A 20140-nucleotide genomic window follows, 5' to 3' on the forward strand; every position below is an offset into this window, starting at 1 on the left:
ATTAACAGAATTTTAATTATGAAAATATTTTATTTCTCTGTTTGATAGATCACAACTAGGATTTCCATTTAGAATGTTTTAAACTAAGTCACATAATTCTTCTAAACAGAAAACACCCTCACGATATGCGCACGGGCTCCCGATCCTACTACCTGTGATTTAGATTTTGTGGCTCCCACAGCCGCTCTGTGTGACTTAGGATCTAAAAGGACTTGCCTTGTACTTTTTGCAAATGGATTAACATGCCACACATTACTACATGTTATCAGTCAGTACTTTCATTTTCAATAGCCTTATACCTAAAGTGCTCAAGCAAGGGGGAGAGTTTATTAAAGAAAGAAATATGATCACTACCATCAAATCCTATTCATGAAAAAAAACAAAAAAATCCCCCCAAAACTCATCTATCTCCCAGCACCTTCTCTTTTTCTTTTCTATGGTCTTCGTAACATGCACACTGAACACATTTTCACCATCAGTTTTCTTTCTGAAAAAGAACTCCGTGTTCGAAGCATCATGAACAGTCATGTTTGCCTTGGAAAAATTTAGGACATAGTTATCGGCTTCATCTTAGAGATCCTGATTCGGGATACTGACGCGTGTGTCGTAAAATAAATTGCATGCCTGTAATGAAGTCCATGATTTTCCAACATGAATAGAATTCATTTTCAATGAAGACAGGTGCACTGTATAAAAATTAGGCTCTCATTTATGCTACATCACAGTGCATTAATTTTACCATGTTCAAGCAGAACAAATGCAATTGGTCATAGGGTTGCTAAACATACCCACTGCTAAGGCTGAAAGCAGGAAGAAATTTACGCTTTTGAGCAAACCAGTGTTGCGAGGTGAATCAGTTGACAAACTCTATCCCCATCAAAGGAGTCCCTGCATGAAGTTGAAGGGCGACATCCCCAACAATCTGTGATCGAACAAGTAGCAGCAAAATAAACACGCCACAGTCAATTGAAGGATTTTTAATAGCATGGTAACAGCAACATAAGAGAAACAATATAATTTATTGACGATATTAGTTAGACAAAGGCCTTGGGAACACTTGTAATCTTCAAAATGAAGTAGCCAACAAATGTATAGACTATTTGTTCCTGCAAATTATTAAAAACCAAGGTTTTCGTTTTATTTATGTAGTTTTTCTATTCCTGGAAGGGGGCATTAAATTTAGAATCTTTTAACATCTTTTTTTCCCATTAAGTATCTATGGTACTTTCATTTGAAGTCCTGAGTCCACATCAGTATTTTACATTATTCAACCTATGTCACAGCAACACCAGTATCTATACAAATTATACTTCATCTAACCTGACGAAAATCCTACAAAATGTTTGATGGAAGACCTCTTGGTATCCAGAGAGACCAACCTACCAAACCGCTCTGGATCTTTTCTCACCCTCCAACCTCTCCATCCAGGAAACACATCTTCAACCAATCTAGGCATCACTTGAGGCATGGCAAAGCCACTTGCCACACTGATCTTAATTTCTTTACACATGCAACTTTAATTAATCTAAAACTGATACCTCTTCCATAAGTTATCAAGGATAGAAATCTTCCCAGTGGAAATTAAAAGGAGCTTGGGTGCACCACACCATCTTCCAAGGTAACCCAAGGAGACTCTCCTCCCTACGCATCCAATAGAAGGATCTTGCCTTGAAGATTCTCCCTTGAAGTTCTCCCACCTAACAGCATCGTCCCCTGCATCAGCAACAGCCTAAGTATGAAGAATGCCAAAGAAGACCTCTAACTCACCCAACTTGCAATCCTACAAAGGCCTTTGAAAGTGAACAATCCCACAATAACCCTCTCTGAAATCTTCAAGCAGCCTATGACCATGCTTACCTATCCACTGCAATGCAAAAGCCTGATATAAGGGACCGTCTCCATGCCAATGGTCCAGCAAGAATCTGATTCTGCCCATTCACAACCACTCTCCGGATATTGATTCAGGAACTCTCCCACTCACCTTCTCCATAAGAGTTTCAGAACTCCCTGGAACACCAATCGCGCTTTCACTCCATACTTCCCCACAACAATCACACATTTCTAGGAATGATTACTGCTGAAATATAAAATTTTAATGTATTTCCAATATGTTTTCCCACCTAGAGGGGATGGGGTTGGGTTGAAGCATGAAGAATTTTTTTTCCCCTATTCTAAAAGCATAAAAACAACCTTAACATGCTGTGGAACTTGACTCATAAGAGAAAAGGGCAAAGCTATGTTTACAAAAAACTAAGTAACACTTCCTGTACACTTGCATTGATGTACATGGGAACAGGGTTTGGTTCAGAATTAATCACAGGCCAATTCAAGGCACCTGATTCTTACATAAGGCTATGGCAGTGGGCTCTTAGAGAGCTAAAAGCACATTATGGTACTTTAAGGCTCCTAACACTGTTTCAACTATCATTATATTTCAGGCAATTATCCAGACTTTGGATGTCTAGGAGGTATTATTTGATATAACCTGGTCCACTAGGTGTCTATTAGATAGCAAGCAACACTCTTATTTGCATAATCGACTGAATAATATGAAATTCACAAGGTTGCTATGAGCATATAAGAGCACTGAACCATGAAATAGTTCTCCAAACAGGTTTTACAAGGCCTAAAAACAAAATTTGAAGAAACGATATATAAATTAGTATCCAACTTTCACAGATCTACCAAGTACAAAAATCTTTATTTACCTTTTGGGTGATCTGCATAAATAACAAGTACTAACTTTTTGCAGGCTAGTATTGACAGGGAACACAATGCCTGGGCAAGGATAAGGGAATCAGAATATAGATGATGATCGTAAACATAGTTAATGATGGTTCTTTTTCTTTCTTTTTTTCTGTCACTGGGGGGAGAGGGGTCATTGTGATTCGTCTTAAAGCAAACAATAACAAACATAAACATTCTTCTTCAGGCCATATCACACCACTATTTAAAAAGCATAAAGGTCTGGAAAACAAGAATTGAAAAACTATTGCCAATCTGTATATCATTTCATATAAGTTTTGACTCACAAAGGTTAGAAGATATGAAAGAGAATGGTTGTGGCTTAATAAAATTAATTTAAACCAAGACTAATTTAATTAAAACAACAATTATTTAGTAGATTAGATCAGGTTCATACCTTAGCCATGGATCTATAAGCACATTCTGTAACCCCTGCAACATGGGGTGTGATTAAGACATTTGGGAGCTTCAAAATTGGATCCTCGGGATCAAATGGCTCTGTCCAAGCAACATCAATACCTAAGCCGCCCAAGTGGCCTGATTTAAGGTGATAATGAACAGCCTCATAGTCCAAGAGACCCCCTCGAGCTATATTAACCAAAAGGGCACCCTAAACACAAATGAAAAATAAAACAACAACTAAACAAAGATGTAATACCATTTCTAACAAGAGATTGATTAGTTGATCTCTATTATTTGCATATACTTGTGGATGTCAACAGTAAATAAACAATAACTACCTTAACCTTTGTCTTCGGATGAAATTATTCAATGAAATAAGCTATTACAGTTAAAGTCAATCATCCAATAAATATACCTCTTATATGAGGTACAAAACTTAGATTTTATTGTAATAGTCAATGCTTTCCTCTCTGTTGAACTTTCGATAATTATAATATTGATTTCACTTAGATTTAATTTGTTATCAGTATTCTATTTTTTCTTTCCCCCTAGTTTTATCAGTATTCTATTGATTTGAGACTAATATATTTAAAGCTAACAGGGTAACAACATTCGATCTAGAACTTAAGTAAGTATTATTGAACCTGGAAAAAAAAAATGATTTTGTTTCATTGCCAAAATATTTGAATGAATTGCCACTGGCCATTAGCCCAGCTGGTATAACCTCTCCTCCCTCAAAGGGGAGGTGAGGGGTTCGAACAGTGGGAATTTGTGGGTGCGTGCGAGTATTTACCTAAACAGAAATATCTGAATAAATCATATGTTCGGCATGACTATTTATTTTTATTCACAATGAAAAAATTGCAAGTATAACGGCATATTTGAAATAATTGGCTAACATTCCACATATAGTTGAAAGAAATGTTAGTTTACATCCAATTGACTTCTTTCTCTCTTCTAGTCTGTTGGGTCTCTACAGTGAACTTACTATTAAAATCATTAATAATGGGTTAGGATACATGTCAAACCCTCCACCACCTGAGGTGTCTAAAAAAGAAAAAGAAAGAACTATAAAGTTTGCAGTCCCTCACAAATGTCTAGGTTACATTGAGCAAGATACCTTGACAAGAAATCACCAAATTTTTTTTTTTTTTGGTTGTTGCAGAAATCAAATCATACTGAAAGAGAAGTCTCTCTCTTGTAGAGGGTTCTCTTGCAACGAACCACATGCCTAGGGACATTCAAACAAAGGACCATGAAGAGAAATACCACTGTATTACGGTAATCAATTCACACTGAAAGAGTAGCCAATCTCTCATAGAGTGGGTCGTGTGAATTATGATAATTATATGGGCTCAACATTTCAAACAGGACATTAAGCTTCCAAGACAAGTCATTACTGTATAAAAAACAAACCTGTTTCATTGAAGATATGAATGTCTTGTTTACTATGCCAGCCTAAGAAAGTACCATCCAGAATGTAAGTATATATCAGACAACAAATAGCATTTACTGAAGAAGCATGTACTTGGGAAAGGACAAATAGAGAGGAGAAAATTCTAACCGTTTCGCTATTCATTAACAAGCAACAGACAACTATGTCGGCGTTGCTTGCAAAATTATATATATCTTCGTGACCACCCTTCTCATCGACCAGATCATCATTGATACCGTTTCGAATGGGCAATGCTGAAGATATAGAGTAAGAAATAATAAGACCTTACACTCTTACAAATCTCACTAGTTTTAGTTTATAAGCCCTTTATAGTTTATACCATCGGATTTGCACAAGTTCTCCAAATATGAGACCCAAGTCCGTTTAGTAGCAAGAATTTTCACACCGAATGGACGCAAACGCTCTGCCAAATGGAGACCAATATTTCCAAATCCCATAATGAATACCTGCATGAGTGAGGAGAATTATCAAGTTCTTGTGTAAGTTCATAAGAATATGGATCTTTTGTCCATGACCAAATCTCCCAAAAACTGTCAATTTCTTTTTTTATGATTTTGTTCCATCTTCTTTTTTAACGCTGTATTACTGAGAATGTGTAGCAATCTAGTTGTTAGGAAACATCCATATTGAACATGTAATCTAATATCAGGGAACCCCTTCTCTTGAAAAACCACTTGACCCATAACAGTTCAAAAGATGAATGAAATGCAAGCTAGACATGACCACTACACCTTGCTTTTCGCTGCTTTGTGTCACCAAACTCCCACACAGTAAGAGCAAACAAGCAAAAGCAAGTTTACAATCTGAGGATAAGTTCATAACCATCCCGGTTTGAAAATCTCAGACTCTAGTGCATTACTGATTTAGGCCAAAAATTTTCCAATATCCCATTTAGGAGTTTCCAACTAGAAATTTTGATTTGACAACCTGAGTAAGACATGACTCATGTGAGGGGGAGCAATACTGAATTTTTTGAATAATTTAGGCTGCGCTGGGGGGCGGGGGGGCAATGGTAATATTTCACAAGTATATATATCAAAATGATAAAAATAGGGTATAATAGTAAAAAATAAAAATTTCAAGAGGGGTACAACATGGGTCCGTCCCTGGACGTGGCCACCACACTACTGTTTTTTATTATCACATCACCAAATTCCTATCCTTCGATGTGAAACAACAAAAACCAAACCAACAAACTATCCCCAGACCAATCTGAGAACAAGAATGAATTGTTCAAAGAGAAATTTCTAGATATCTTCGCATATGTGACTTCTGTTTAACACGACCAACCCCAAGCCCAGAGGGGGAAGAGAGAGAGAGAGAGAGAGAGAGAGGGGAAGGTATTGGTAGGTAGACGGCCAACATAGAGTTACAGTCACATCTTATTGGCATGGATTTGAGGAATTTTTTCACATAGAATGTTCCCTATAGTGACATGCTATGCTGGAGCATTGGTGCGGTGACAAGACTGTAAGAATTGGCTGGGGTGTTCCGTCCAAGATGCACTGGATCGGCACCCAGATGAAGTGAGAAATAGGAAAGGATTTCCAGATCCATCAGCAACAGACTGCATTGGCAACCTATTCACTTTGGTAAACAAATACATGTTTCTCCCTTTTGTTTCCTCATTCTTGAGCCAATTTGACCCAACAAAGCGAGGGTGATCTCAGATAAAAATAAATGACAGTGACACAATCTATTCACACCATCCCTACCAAGCAATTAGCTAACTACTGCTTTGACAGTACTAACAATTCAAATATTAATTTAATTTTCAGCTTCAATATATGTGTTGGGGTTGAAATTCGCCGCGGCCTGGTACGACACCGTTTCCTCTAAAACAAAGACGGCTAAGTCAAACACCGGTGTGGTGCCGGCCGTTGACCCTCCGACGATCAAGTTAGTGGGGGTTTCTAGAGAAAGAATTTCTATCGTAATCGTTCTAGTAGGAGTTTTTTGTGTGTGCCTTATTCCCGAGTCGTTTTCATATTTATGGTCACTTCCCTTATCCTTGATGAGGGAATATCATCATTCTTATCCAATGGAAATCTTATCCTTGATAACGAAATGCTATCATTCTTATCCAATAGAAATCTTATCCTTGATAACGAAATATCATCGTTCAAAAGTCGAAGAGGTCTGGCGGCTGGTCAACACTTAGTTGCCTTTATCGTTAGGTCAAGGTAGGTTAGGTTTATTTTTCCCTATCAGTTGTCTCCCATTCCCAAGCTTGCTCGTCTAGTTTTAGGAATGTAAAATTTATTTATTCACCTTTGGGTACTGTTCATGCGTTTTTTTTTTTTTTTGGGTACCCTTGAGCACTCTTCCTTTGGGTACTCTTCCATTGGGTAATGTTCCCTTGGGTACTATTCCCGCGGATAAGTTTTGTTTTATCTTTTTTTTTTTTTTTTGGTACCCTTAGGCACTCTTCCCTTGGGTACTCTTCCCGCGGGTAAGTTTTTTTTTTTTATTATTATTATTTTTTTGGTACCCTTGGGCACTCTTCCCTTGGGTGCTATTTCCGCGGGTAAGTGTATGTGTTTTTTTTTTTGTACCCTTGGGCACTCTTCCCTCAGGTACTGTTCCCTTGGGTACTCTTCCCTTGGATAATGTTCCCTTGGGTACTATTCCCGCAGGTAAATTTTTTTTTTTTTGTACCCTTAGGCACTCTTCTGGGTACTCTTCCCTTGGGTAATGTTCCCTTGGGTACTATTCCCGCAGGTAAGTTTTTTTTTTTTTTTTTTGTTACCCTTGGGCACTCTTCCCTTGGGTAATCTTCCCAATGGTGGAATTAATACAGATACTAAATCAAGGTTCTGTTTTGGAAGGGCATATGTTCAAACCTATGGACAATGACTCTTAGTAACGTAAAACTTTTTCTTTTGAAAATCCAATATACTATTTGTAAGCTTCATTGGTTTCAGTCAGCCAATCTTTTTGGCAAAGGAATAAATTGTACGAGCTTCACTCAGCTTGTTGCTCCTTTAATAAGGGAATTAATTTTTACGAGCTTCACTCAGCTCGTCCTTTTAGTAAAGGAATTAATTTTAACGAGCTTCACTCAGCTCGTCCCTTTAGTAAGGGAATTAGGTTTTATGAGCTTCACTCAGCTCGTTCCTTTAGTAAAGGAGTTTTTTTTTACGAGCTTCACTCAGCTCGTCCCTTTAGTAAGGGAACTGTTTTCACGAGCTTTACTCGCTTAGTCCCTTCAGTAAGGGAGTATTATTCTTTTCTTTTCTTTTCTTTTTGTTAGCCTTCCGTAAAGCATTAATTACCACATAGGTAGGTAACTGAAAGCATAACATTTTATTGCGTAACAAATGAGGGTCATCCATCTCATTGGTGATGGTGACTTTATTGGAAAACAAAATAACACGTAAGAGAGCTACCCTCCATTTAAAATGATTAACTGAGATGCCCCCAATCTTCATTTTGAATGAATTGAGCCTAGTTGGATTCTCCCAGGTCTACTTATTCAGAGATGATATTGATTTCACCAATTGATTGCTCCCCCAGAATGCGCTTACTAGGGTTTGTCCCTTCATTGACAAGGAACTTTTGTAAGTGACCCATTTGAATCAGATTCTCAATCTGATTCTGAAGTTCAAAACAATCATCCATAATGTGCCCATGATCCCGATGGAACCTGCAATACTTATCTCGGGATCTTTTCGCTGGATCAGACTTCATCCTTTATCTGAGTCCTTCTCACGATATGTCCTATCGCTTTGGCTGAAGAATGATCTCTTATATTTAGTATCCTTTTCATTCCTGGAGAGAGGGGCTAACCTCTTCTTGTCCTCTCCTTCCTTTCCCTTCCGTACATTCATGGCGTCTTCAGCGTTCATGTGTTTCTGCGCTCTAATCAACAACTCTGCCATGCTGGTGGGAGGTTCTTTTGATAAGGAGAACAAGAATCTGGAGGTTTGGAGTCCTCCTATGAAAGCGGTCAAAGCCACCTTGTCGTCCACCTCTTCTACTTGCAACATCTTTGTGTTGTATCGGGTGATGTATTCCCGGATCGACTCTCCCTTTTGTTGCTTCACAATAAGCAGGTAGGTGGCCGGCCTCCTATGCCTCTGACCTGCAATGAAGTGGCTCACAAACTGCTTACTCAGTTCTTCGAAGGTGTCGATGGTTCCTGGCTTCAGCTTGTTGAACCAAACTCTTACCGATCCCTTAAGTGTAGTGGGAAAAGCTCAGCACATGATTTCATCCGGCACGGCGTGTAAATGCATAAGAGCTTGAAAGGTCTCCAGATAATCGAGGGGATCTTTGGTCCCATCGAAGCTTTCGAACGAGGCATCCTGAACTTGCTAGGCAGGGGGCATTTCATAACGGCAGGGCTGAACGGCAAGTTGGTCCTCTGCACCAAACCATCTATGGCTGCAATGCCTTTCCCCTTCATGAACTGCATCACATCCTCCATATTCGCCTTGAGATCCTGCATCTCTAGGTCAAAATGGGAAATCTCCTCTGTCTTTTCAATGACAGTTGTGTCTTCATGGGTCGGGAACTCCGTGGAAGAGATGGGTGGACCACCTCTCTATGTCGGTTCCCCACCTGGCTTTGTTCCACTTCAGTCTCATTTCGGGGAGGATGATTATCCCGCTCCTTAAGATTCCCATTGCCTCTGTTTGGGTTTGAGAGGTCTTGTCGTGGCAAGTTCTGTTGAACCGGTGGAACAAGATGTTGCAGGAGCGCTGCATTTTGCTGGATCAACTGGTCCATACCCTGATTCAGAATTTGGACCTGTAGTTCCAACGCTGCAAGCCGTTCCTGGTCGTTTGGAACGTCTAGGTTTTCACCCGACTCTTCCCCTTGACCAGATCCCTGCAACGATGTTCCCTCGGTAACCATACCGGACCACAAACGCATACACCCAACTAAACAATATTTAAGGAAATCGTAGTTCCCACAGACGGCGCCAACTGTTGGGGTTGAAATTCGCCGCGGCCTGATACGACACCATTTCATCCAAAACAAAGACGGCTAAGTCAAACACCGGTGTGGTGCTGGCTGTTGACCCTCCGACGATCAAGTTAGTGGGGGTTTCTAGATAAAGAATTTCTATCGTAATCGTTCTAGTAGGAGTTTTTTATGTGTATCTTATTCCCGAGTCGTCTTCATATTTATGGTCACTTCCCTCATCCTTGATAAGGGAATATCATTATTCTTATCCAATGGAAATCTTATCCTTGATAACAAAATGTCATCATTCTTATCCAATGGAAATCTTATCCTTGATAACGAAATATCATCGTTCGAAAGTCGAATAGGTCTGGCGGCTGGTCAACACTTATCGTTAGGTCAAGGTAGGTTAGGTTTATTTTTCCCTATCAATATGCAATGGCATTTTATAACAAGTCCCACGAAATTTTCATTGTGCAAATTATTCTAGGATAGGAAACAAAAAAGAAAAAGAAAAATAAAAATTATACATGCAAGAATGTATTCGTAGGAGAAATTGTAGCAAAAAATTATGGCTCACTGTTTTTCCAAGCAGCGTTTCACCAATTGGTTCTCCAAGCTTTCTCTGCTTTACAGCAATGTTCATCTCATTCTGTCATTAAATATAAGTGATAGAGAAAATTAATACACAATAAAATAAGTTAGACCAGATAAATGTGTACAACAAGGCATAAATAGTGAAAGTATGGCTTCAGAGAATAGATTGTTGTTCAGATAGCGCTCAAAATACCAAACATCAAGTTTATAAAAAAGAGTTTCACCCAAAGAGAGAGAAAGAGAGAGAGAGAGAGTACTACAGAAGCAGTATCCCAATTTAAAAGGCCCAAATTTTTTAAATTCAGTATGAGAAAGTAAGGTAGTGTTTGGAGGAGCTTCCTAATGCAAAAAGTCCTTTCACTATAAAGGCCTTATAAGAATGACTTCATTAGAAGGGATTTCAGAAAGGAAAAAAAAATAGGGCTTTGGTGAACGTCAATTTTGAGAAGTCCTTTTTTCTGAAGAAGTCATTTTACTCACATGCTATGAGTTTGGTGATAAAATGACCAAAATTCATTTGCTACTTAATAACTTCAAGTTTACAATAATAAATTTACATAACATGTTTCCCTGCATTACTTTTGATACATATATCATATCAGTACTAGTTGGTTAATTAAAAAAGAACAGAAATAATATTTATATTTTTTTTTAAAGTAAAAATATAAATATTATTTGAAGAAGAAAATAAATTCTCAATTATATAATGTGAACGTGCCAAACTGTATCAAGATTGTAACTACTAAATTGAAATAAACAATATTGACTAAAGAAAAATGTAAGTGATTTTTTTTTAATCAATTTGAAGACAAAAAAAAGACTAGGAATGACGTACATACTTGACTACCATATTGAATTAGCGATCCCATTGCGCATAATGCTCATTTCCCCATGATGTTGTTAGTCCACTATTCTAATAGAATTCAATATAGTTGTATGCATGTCCATATCGTCATTGTCGCTGACATGACCAACCTCGTCAAAATTCAGCATTAGCTATTGCTTCTTGTTGTATATAAATGTGTAATACCATTGACACAACTACAATTAATCTTTGTGTTTCGAGTGGAAAAGGAACCATATGTTGTAAAATTAGCCACCGAGTAAGGCGTAAACCATCCACCAAGTGCAACAAATGACTGTCGTCATTCTTTTTATAAGAACAATTTTCAGGCAAACATGTAAAAGTCTCATCCCCTTGGTACTTCTGTCTTTTTTTCTTTCCCAACAAATCTATGCATTCTTTGGTTGTGCAACTCATGATATCATGATTAGAAGCTGTTGCCCTTGACTTAACATCATTACATATTTTCGATGCTTCACCTAAAGTCCCTTGATCTCCAACGATGTGTCCCTAACCATCATTATCTTGATTACAATCATTTTCACTACATTCCATTATGCAATTAGTATCTTCACCCATTTCCCGAAAGTGCTTTATTCGGTATGCAGTGTATCTTAATCACTTCGACAGGGTCCAATACTATCTTGTGGGAAAGTTCCTAGTAAAGGTGTCCAAGCCAAATTACCATTTGTTATCCCATCTTTGAATAAAGTTGTCAACAAATCAGAATGTAAAATCCTTTTTCCCGAAACTTTTCTGCATTTGGATTAGTTTTGTTTGCAAAAAAAAAATTCCTTATATATAATTATAAAATTGTGCAATATAAAACATAATTTTTTTGTAAATCTGCTAGTAATTGGCTCACCAACCATTTCTAGTCGTGACTGTATTTCCCGTCCCGTCTCATCCTTTTCCAGCTTATACCATAAGTTCCATTCACTTCTTTGCACTATCCCAATGCTTTTTGTACTATTATTATTATTATTATTATTATTATTATTATTATTTCATATTTCTTCTAAGTTCTCTTAAGAAAGTCATCAATCACATTATTTAAATCTTCCTTAGTAAGCACGGTCCCTTTCTTAACATTTGTAGATTAAAAGGGAATAAGAAATGGATCGTGCTTACTAAGGAAGGATGGAATAATGTAATTGAGAACATTCAAAAGAAAACTGGGAAGAAATGGAAAAGAAATAGATGAAAAATCATTGGTATGGTACAAAGAGTGAATGGAAGATGTGGTATAAGATGAATTAGGAGTTGACAGGTTTGGGTGGGATTACGACAAAAATACAGTCATGGCTAGTGATGACTGGGGGGACAATTACTTTATAGTCATGTCAGTGAAGATTGGCAAGACAATTTCTTGCAGGTATATAACAATTTTTTATGTTTATTATATGCATTTGCATGTACAATTTTATGACTAAATATAATGAAAAAAATTTATTTAGCAAATAAATCTACCCAAATGCAACAAGTTTCGCGAAAAAGGGATTGAACATTGGGATTGAACATTCAAATCAATTAACTCCTTTATCCAAAGATAGGATAACAACTGGTAATTTGGCTTAGACACCATCACAAGAAAATTTTACCACAAGATAGTGTTGGACCATGCCAAACTGATCAAGATACACTGCATATTGCATACTAAAAATAAAAAACTCAAAAATTGGATGAAGATACTAAATTACATAATGAGAAAGAACAAAGGGAAAATGAGTGTAATCAAGATAATGAAGATGTTATGGATAATAATGGTACACATCGTAGACAATCAAGGGATTTTATTCCACCGCATGAGAAGCACTTTTTGACAAGAAATATGAAAAACATGCTTGAGAGAATATGTAGTGCAATTGAGTCAACCGCAACAACTTCTAATTGTAGTGACTCGAGTTGTACAATAAAAAAATGCATAGATTTGTTGAACCAAATGACAAAAGTATCAAGGGGACGAGATCTTTACATGTTTGCTTGCAAATTGTTCTTACAAAAATAACACAAAGAGTTATTTGTTGCACTTAGAAATCATGATTTATGCCTTACTTAGTGGCCAATTTTAAACGTATGGCTCATTTCACATTAAAAACACAAAAATTAATTGTAATTGCATCAATGACATTACACAATTATATACAGCTAGAAGCAATAGTAGATGCCAAATTTGACGATTTGATGGTGACGAAGCTTATGTCACTAAAAATGACGGTAAGGCCACGCATACCACTATATAGGGATTCTGTTGTGTTGTAAAGCATAAAACGGAAGCGAATAGATAAATAAAACAAGTAGAACACACTAATCTTACGTGGTTCAGCCACAAGGGCTTACATCCACGACACAAAGAGCCCAAAAGACTACATTTTTTATAATACTCTCTCAATTCATATACAATACAATAGTGGAGGCTCTTTTATATAGGAGAATAAATTATCTTAGAAAATAGGAAACAAGGAGGATTTTTCTCCACTGATTCCTCTAGTAACACCAAATCTTCAATAATAATAGGAAACAACATCAATTACTGAAATATTTTTCTCCATCGATTCCTCCATTAAATCGTCAATACTCCCCCTCAAGTTGGAGCATGAATACCTAACTTGCCATTGAGATGACGAGTAACAACAAGTGTGAATGATGAAGAGAAAAGACGAAGAACAATGCTACCGAACAAACCGACAGCCCAAACAAGTCAACAAAATCTACCGGAGATAAGGCAAAGGCGAGAACAATGCTACCGAACACACCAGCAGTCCAAACAAGTCGATAAAAATTGTCGGAGACATGGTAAAGACGAAGGCAATGCTACCGAACACACCGATAGTCCAAAAAGTCAATAAAAACAGCCGGAGACACCGCAAAGGCGAAGAACATTATTGCCGAACAAACCGGCAGCCCAAACAAGTCAAAAATATCACCCAGAAAACCTTAGCAACATTTCAGATGCTATGGGAATACCCCAAAATAGGGGTCCGAACCTAGGAAGAGAATTACGCTCTGATACCATGTTGTAAAGCATAAAACGGAAGCGAATAGATAAATAAAACAAGTAGAACACACTAATCTTACGTGGTTCAGCCATTAGGGCTTACATCCACAACACAAAGAGCCCAAAGGGCTACATCTTTTATAATACTCTCTCAATTCATATACAATACAACAGTGGAGGCTCTTTTATATAGGAGAATAAATTTTGAGAATGGAAAGAATTAGAAAATAGGAAACAAGGAGGATTTTTCTCCACTGATCCTCTAGCAACACCAAATCTTCAATATGCTAGAATAATGGACAAACAACATCATGGAGAAATGAGCAGCACGTGTTAGGATTGTTAATTCAATATGGCAGTTAACTAGATAAATTGTTCCTCAAGTCTTTTTACGTCTTCAAATTGTTTCGAAAATTTTATTTGTTCTTTTTATGTTTTCAAGTATTTGTTTATTTTGAATTAGTAGTTACAATCTTGATACAATTTGGCATGTTCACATCATATCATTGTGATATTTAAATTTTTAATATTTTAAATTTCAAAATATAAATATTATTTATTATTTATATATATATATGTTTTTTAGATGAGAAAACTGGTGCTAATATGATTTAATATATGTATCAAATGTAATGTATGTAAACATTGAATGAATGAATGTAAGGGTATTATTGTAAACTAGCAGTTACTTTAGTAGCAAAAGGATTATGGTTGTTTTGTCACCAAATGCATAGCATGTGAATACAATAACTTTTTTCAGATAAAAGGACCTCTCAAAAGTGGTGTACATCAAATGCCTATTCTCAATTCCTTCCAACGAAGCAATTCTTGTAAGACTTTATTATGAAAGGACTTTAAGCATTACAAAGCTCCTCCAAACGCTATCCAGTAATCCTAGGGTTGAACGAGACGTGGCAGACAAATAGAGGTATTTTGAGCATCAAAGTCCATGAATAAAACTAACCCTTTAATAAACGTACACCTTATGAAAAAAACTCAGAAAGATTCAGAGAAAAAAAAAACACTCAGAAAGACTTCAGGGGGAAAAGGCAAAGATAACATCTGTGGATCATTGCAAAACCCACTTAAAAACAATAACTCACTTCAGGTCAATTTCAGACACTGCCTTAGAAAAACTAATTGACTGGCTGTTTAACTACTATATCATCTTCTATAATTGAAGCTACTAATGTCACCTGCTTAGCTATTTCTATGCTGCTAAGTTGAGGTGTTGTAAGTAGTGTTAAAAAGTTATGCAAAGACAGCTGTCTCTGCTTTTGTGAACGGGACTTTTTATGTTCAATGAGGCATCTAATTGATATTTAGAAAATCCAAAGTCATATAATTTTTATAGCTTATCTCTCATGTATGACATAATCGGCTTATTAGTAGAAGTTCACTATACACACTAAAAGAACTTCTATCCAGAAGCTAAATCTTGATTCTAGTTAAGTTGTTGCCAAATCAGTAAAGAAGCTCACTCGTGAATTTTTAAGAAAGACTGTGGAAGATAAAGTGAAAAAATCAGACCACCATATATAGGTTTGTTAAAATTTTAAACTTTGCATCAGGTAAACTTCACCATGTGAATCTCATTTACGAGAAGATAATCTGCAACATGTCATCCAGACGATCGCAAGAAAAATATATGTTGATCAATTCAACCTTATTTTGAATTTGGTTCAGAATACATTACGTACCTATTTTTTTGTAGCATATAGAATTAAGAAAGTTAAATTCAGCATATAGTGTAGGAAAATTGGTAACTTGCAGGGGAATTTAGAATTAGAAATGCAAATTGATTCTACATTTCTAGATCAACATTGACTAACTTGCTTACGGAGAAGGCCCAGCATTAGATATATGGCCATTTCGGCACATGAAGCTGCATTTCCAGAATCACTGCCTGGAATTCTAGCAACCTTGATTCCATGCTTTGTAGCAGCACTGATATCGACACCTTAATGTAAAGATGAATGACAAAGGATCAAAATAAAATATAAAATAAATAAAAGAACATGCACAGAATACAAATGGCACAATGTAGTAGTCAAAAAGCAATTATAAAATCTTTATGTCATAGTAATCAAGCAACAAGGAAAATTGACCTTCTAGCCCAACACCATACTGCATAATAAGCTTCATCTTGTTTGCACGAGAAATAAGATCTGAATTAAGTCGCATATTTTTCACTATACAAATATCATAATTGCCAATAACATCAGGCACAGCATCCAGTGGAACATCATCAACCTACAAAATAGAAGATACAACAACTGCTATGAAGAAGATACAAGAAAATTTCAAACCAATGTGAGGTTCCCTAATTTCCAAATTTTCTAGAAGCACAAGTTTTTAAAGGGGGAAGAAACTCTCTATGAAGAAGAGACATGTGTTGTAATAACTTTACACATTCTCTAATAACATTTTGTATAAGTATTATTCTAAAAATTTTAAGCATCAACAAATATTGAATTAAGCTTATATAGTTATATATGACAATATATCACGTGTACTAAGAAAAAATTTTAAATTTAATTTTTTTTTTGACCAAACAGAAGCTAGCTTGGTTTTAATGAAGCATTAATGTATTTTTCCAAGTTTCATGAAGTTCTACCAGAATACTCAATGCCTCCAATATGACCCCAAAAGTAAATAACTAATTAAAGGCACAAAAGGGGCAGAAACCCATGTAAATACAAGGCATGTGAATCATACATCTGTGAATCTGGACCGAATATATGCCAGCCACTCAAGTAATCTACATTTATCACTAAATTTCCCATTTTTAGAAATATAATATCTCCCACAAAGACAACATGTTAAGACATGAAAACCATGAGAACTTGAGTATTGTATCTAGTTCTCCAATTAAAATATATATATATATATCTTAAATCTTGGTTAGAAGGACCAAATTTTAATTATGCTCCTTCAATAAAGATCATTAGCAAGATTACAATTTAAAATTTGGCAAGGATACTTATCCAATAACTCTTTGAAGTACTGCAACTTATTAACTTTTTTTTCTGAATATATGAGTGTTACTTATTCAGTTTAGAAAAATTAAACCCAAGCAATCCAACTCCATTTAAAACCCCAAAAAGATGCAGCAAAGAGAAATACCTGGATAAATGGATGCTTTCGTAAATATTCTCTTGTATAATTTTGCGAAGCAGGAAAATGAGGTCCACAAAAAAGAATACGGGTGCTGCGCTTGTCATTGTCCTTATCCATTTTATCAACCCTCCCTGTAAAATCTGCACTGAGAAACCTCAGAATTTAAACAAGATCAATTGAAGTGAACTTTTTTAACCAAAGGAAAAGTGTGCTTTGGGGAATGGGGATCTTCATCAATGCTTTTGTGTTATTTCAATAATTTATTCTGAAAAGTCAAAATGGCAACTCGGTATTGATTCTGACCATGTGGAGTGCTAGGACAAAGTGATTGCTCTAAGACTCAAACTCTGTTCTGCAAGCTTGCAAGCCCAAGCTTTTACCATTGCACCAAATAACAATCCCTATATGAAGTTTTAAAAAATATAAATAAAAGGCTAGCCAAACATGGCCTACTAATGAACAAACCGTGAATAATGCTACTTAATGTTGTTTCAACATAAATTTGACTTAGTATCACTATGAAGATATTAACTTCAGTTAACAAGTTTGCCCAAAACAAAAACAAAAATTTTACCCTGCTTTCAAGTAAAAATACTCCATAGTCTCTGAAGAAGACATGACAGTATCCCTTTTTATTCAAAACGAATATTCATAAGATTTTATGTACTATCTTCGAGTCAATTAAAGTTACTGTGACCTGTGTTGTCAGGCTGGATTTGCCCGATGGGACTGCTAATGGCTGCTTCAATTTCCACCATATATGGAAACAGTACCTCAAATTTGGGTATCAAATTATCAATATGCAACTGTGCTTATTGCATGGAGGCATTAAATGATTGCATCAATTCAGAAAAACAGGTCACTCAAATTTCAACAATCTTGTCACTAACCATCCTCACCGAATTATTTATCAATTCATCCCTCTTAATGTCACATGTTTTTCAAAGAATAGCCCCAACAATTTTGCCTACATTCATAAAGTGATCGAACTCATTGAACATAAAATATGATTCTGTAGAGTATAATCCTAACCAATTGCCTATTTTAAATGATAATTTAAATAATATGTACCAAGTGAAAATCCTATAAAACGGGAGCAAATTGAAGAGTAACCAAAATGGGCATAAGCATATATGTTTACACACATTTTAATGAAAAATCTAACAATATGTCCTGTCTATGCTTTGTGCTGGGATCCTAAGATAAAATCCTATAAAAAGGGAGTGAGTGGGCTCCAGAACAAAAGAGCATGAACTCTAACTCTCCAAAATTACTGATACTGAACATACACATCAACTGCATAAACATATATATACATATATATATATACATATATATATATATATGTATATATAAAATATGTCCTGTCTATGCCAAGTGCTGGGGTATTAATAAGTGAAAGGGAGTGAATGGACTTCAAAACAAAAGGGCATGAACTATAATTCTCGAAATCTACTTATGCTGAGAAGACAAGTCAATATCAAAACATACATACATATGGTTTATGTTTGAAATGTGTGTGTATTGTGTGTGTGAAGGGATTGGAGATGGTTTGTTACCTACGGAAAGGGATTGAAGTTGATGCGAAGTGAAAACGGCAGAGATTGAGAGAGTGAGGAGTCGTCTTCTTCAATATGACAAGCGACTGTGCTGGTCTCTCACCTAACAATGCCTTGAGAGCTCTGTTAAGATACATTGCAATTTGCAGAGGAGCTGATGATGAACCACCACTGGAGGAGAGATCACCGTTTATGTATGTGGATCTTCTTTCCGATGATATCTATGCCATGGACCGTGGGTTGATCCAAGCCGTCCATTTACACGTGTTGAATTAAAAGTACCAAGTGGAGAAACGCAACAAATTCTTTGTGTTTTTGTTTTTATTTTTTTATATTTTAGTCTAGTTTTATATAAGCAACATGTCAGTTTGGGCAATCACGCACAATTAACAGAAAATAAAAATTACATTTTAAATATGGAAGTGAAAAAAACAAAAAAGTTTATAACCCATTGGCCTGCTGGTATCTATTTTACCTCCCAATTCTCAAATATTAGTAAGGATTGAAATTTTTAATAAAACAAAATGAATATGTGTGTAATGTGTGTTTTTTACCAAAAACGAAAAAAAAAAAAAAAAAAAAAAAACCTCATGTCAGTCGACCATGGTACCAAAAGGACAAGAAAACAAAAAATGATATATTGTTATTTTTGTAAGTAAAAAATATGACCATCACAAATAGTGACACAAAAATGATAATTTTTAACTTAGAAATCTGTATAATTATTTTAGGGAGCTGTTATTGGCGATAAATAATTGTACCAGGCGCAACACTTTTATTTATTCTAATTAAATGACAAAAATAACCTTCAATTATTCTAATAATTACCAAATTAGATGAAAATAAATAAAATTAAAAAATATTCAGCATCTATTTTTATCGAGAAACGAGGTTATCAAATTTCGGAAAATTTATATTAGAATAATAATAATAATAATAATAATAATAATTTTATTATTTAAGCTATAGAAGAAAGAAAATGACTTTTACATATAGCATAAACACTACGCAATTTACTATTATAACATTTGAAATTTTTATTAGGCTATGTTTGTCTTCTTGTCATCATCTTCGTTGTCAATATTATCTAAATAATTTTGTTTTCATCTCTATTCTTTCTCTGTTATGGGTTCTTTTTAAACTTCTCTATGTATTAATAGCTCTTTTTTATTTCAAGTTGATATGTTGATAATAATTTGTATTTTAATATATTGATAGAGGGCAATCTAAATGCTAATAGAAGAGGAAAGATGTAAAGAGAGAGGAGAGAAAGGAGTACAAGTGAGAAACAACATAGACAGAATAGATGAAGGGTGAATCTTATCAAAGACGAAAGAGAAAGAAAGTTATGTATTAAAACAATTTTGAAGTTATTTATGTCATTTAATTTATAAAAATATATAAGTGAAATGCCTTAGTATAATATTGGAGCGCACCTATTAGCTCTCTTATTTTAAATTGATCTAAAAACATGAAGGTCCTTCCACGTTGACAGAAAAGGATTTAAT

The 20140-nt window shown here is 35.6% G+C and overlaps 1 protein-coding gene across 3 annotated transcripts; it reads right to left on the reverse strand.

Annotated features, from left to right (window-relative positions):
- Window positions 1–223: 223 nt before the first annotated feature.
- On the reverse strand, window positions 224–18812 carry LOC132312577 (uncharacterized). Of its 3 annotated transcripts, none has more exons than XR_009483298.1 (11): window positions 18633–18812; window positions 17080–17218; window positions 16062–16206; window positions 15786–15913; window positions 10095–10166; window positions 4923–5049; window positions 4712–4836; window positions 4564–4605; window positions 3143–3355; window positions 789–922; window positions 224–624 (listed from the first exon to the last, which is right to left on the reverse strand). XR_009483298.1 is itself a non-coding variant. In XM_059811010.1 (11 exons), the coding sequence occupies exons 2-11, from the start codon at window positions 17188–17190 to the stop codon at window positions 819–821; spliced, it is 1137 nt and encodes a 378-aa protein (XP_059666993.1). In that variant the 5' UTR covers window positions 17191–17213; window positions 18633–18770; the 3' UTR covers window positions 685–818. The 3 variants fall into 3 exon arrangements, 2 of the variants coding, with proteins under 2 accessions (XP_059666993.1, XP_059666981.1); XM_059811010.1 differs by lacking the exon at window positions 224–624 and adding an exon at window positions 2709–2778 and having other exon boundaries at window positions 685–922; window positions 17080–17213; window positions 18633–18770; XM_059810998.1 differs by lacking the exon at window positions 224–624 and having other exon boundaries at window positions 685–922; window positions 18633–18811.
- Window positions 18813–20140: the final 1328 nt, after the last annotated feature.

This window comes from Cornus florida, unplaced genomic scaffold, assembly GCF_030987335.1.
Source record: "Cornus florida cultivar Cherokee Brave unplaced genomic scaffold, ASM3098733v1 CherokeeBrave_3.0.0_Hap2_Chr01, whole genome shotgun sequence".
Taxonomy (NCBI): domain Eukaryota; kingdom Viridiplantae; phylum Streptophyta; class Magnoliopsida; order Cornales; family Cornaceae; genus Cornus; species Cornus florida.

What these genes read in the sequence shown, in the direction of transcription:
- LOC132312577 (XM_059810998.1), bottom strand. Translation starts at nt 18,769, where the DNA reads ATGTATCTTAACAGAGCTCTCAAGGCATTGTTAGGTGAGAGACCAGCA. An exon ending in ACTTCAATCCCTTTCCGTAG is followed by an intron (nt 17,219 to 18,632) that starts GTAACAAACCAT and finishes GAGGTTTCTCAG; the next exon opens with TGCAGATTTTACAGGGAGGG. An exon ending in TCATATCTTCAATGAAACAG is followed by an intron (nt 3,356 to 4,563) that starts GTTTGTTTTTTA and finishes ATTTGTGTTTAG; the next exon opens with GGTGCCCTTTTGGTTAATAT.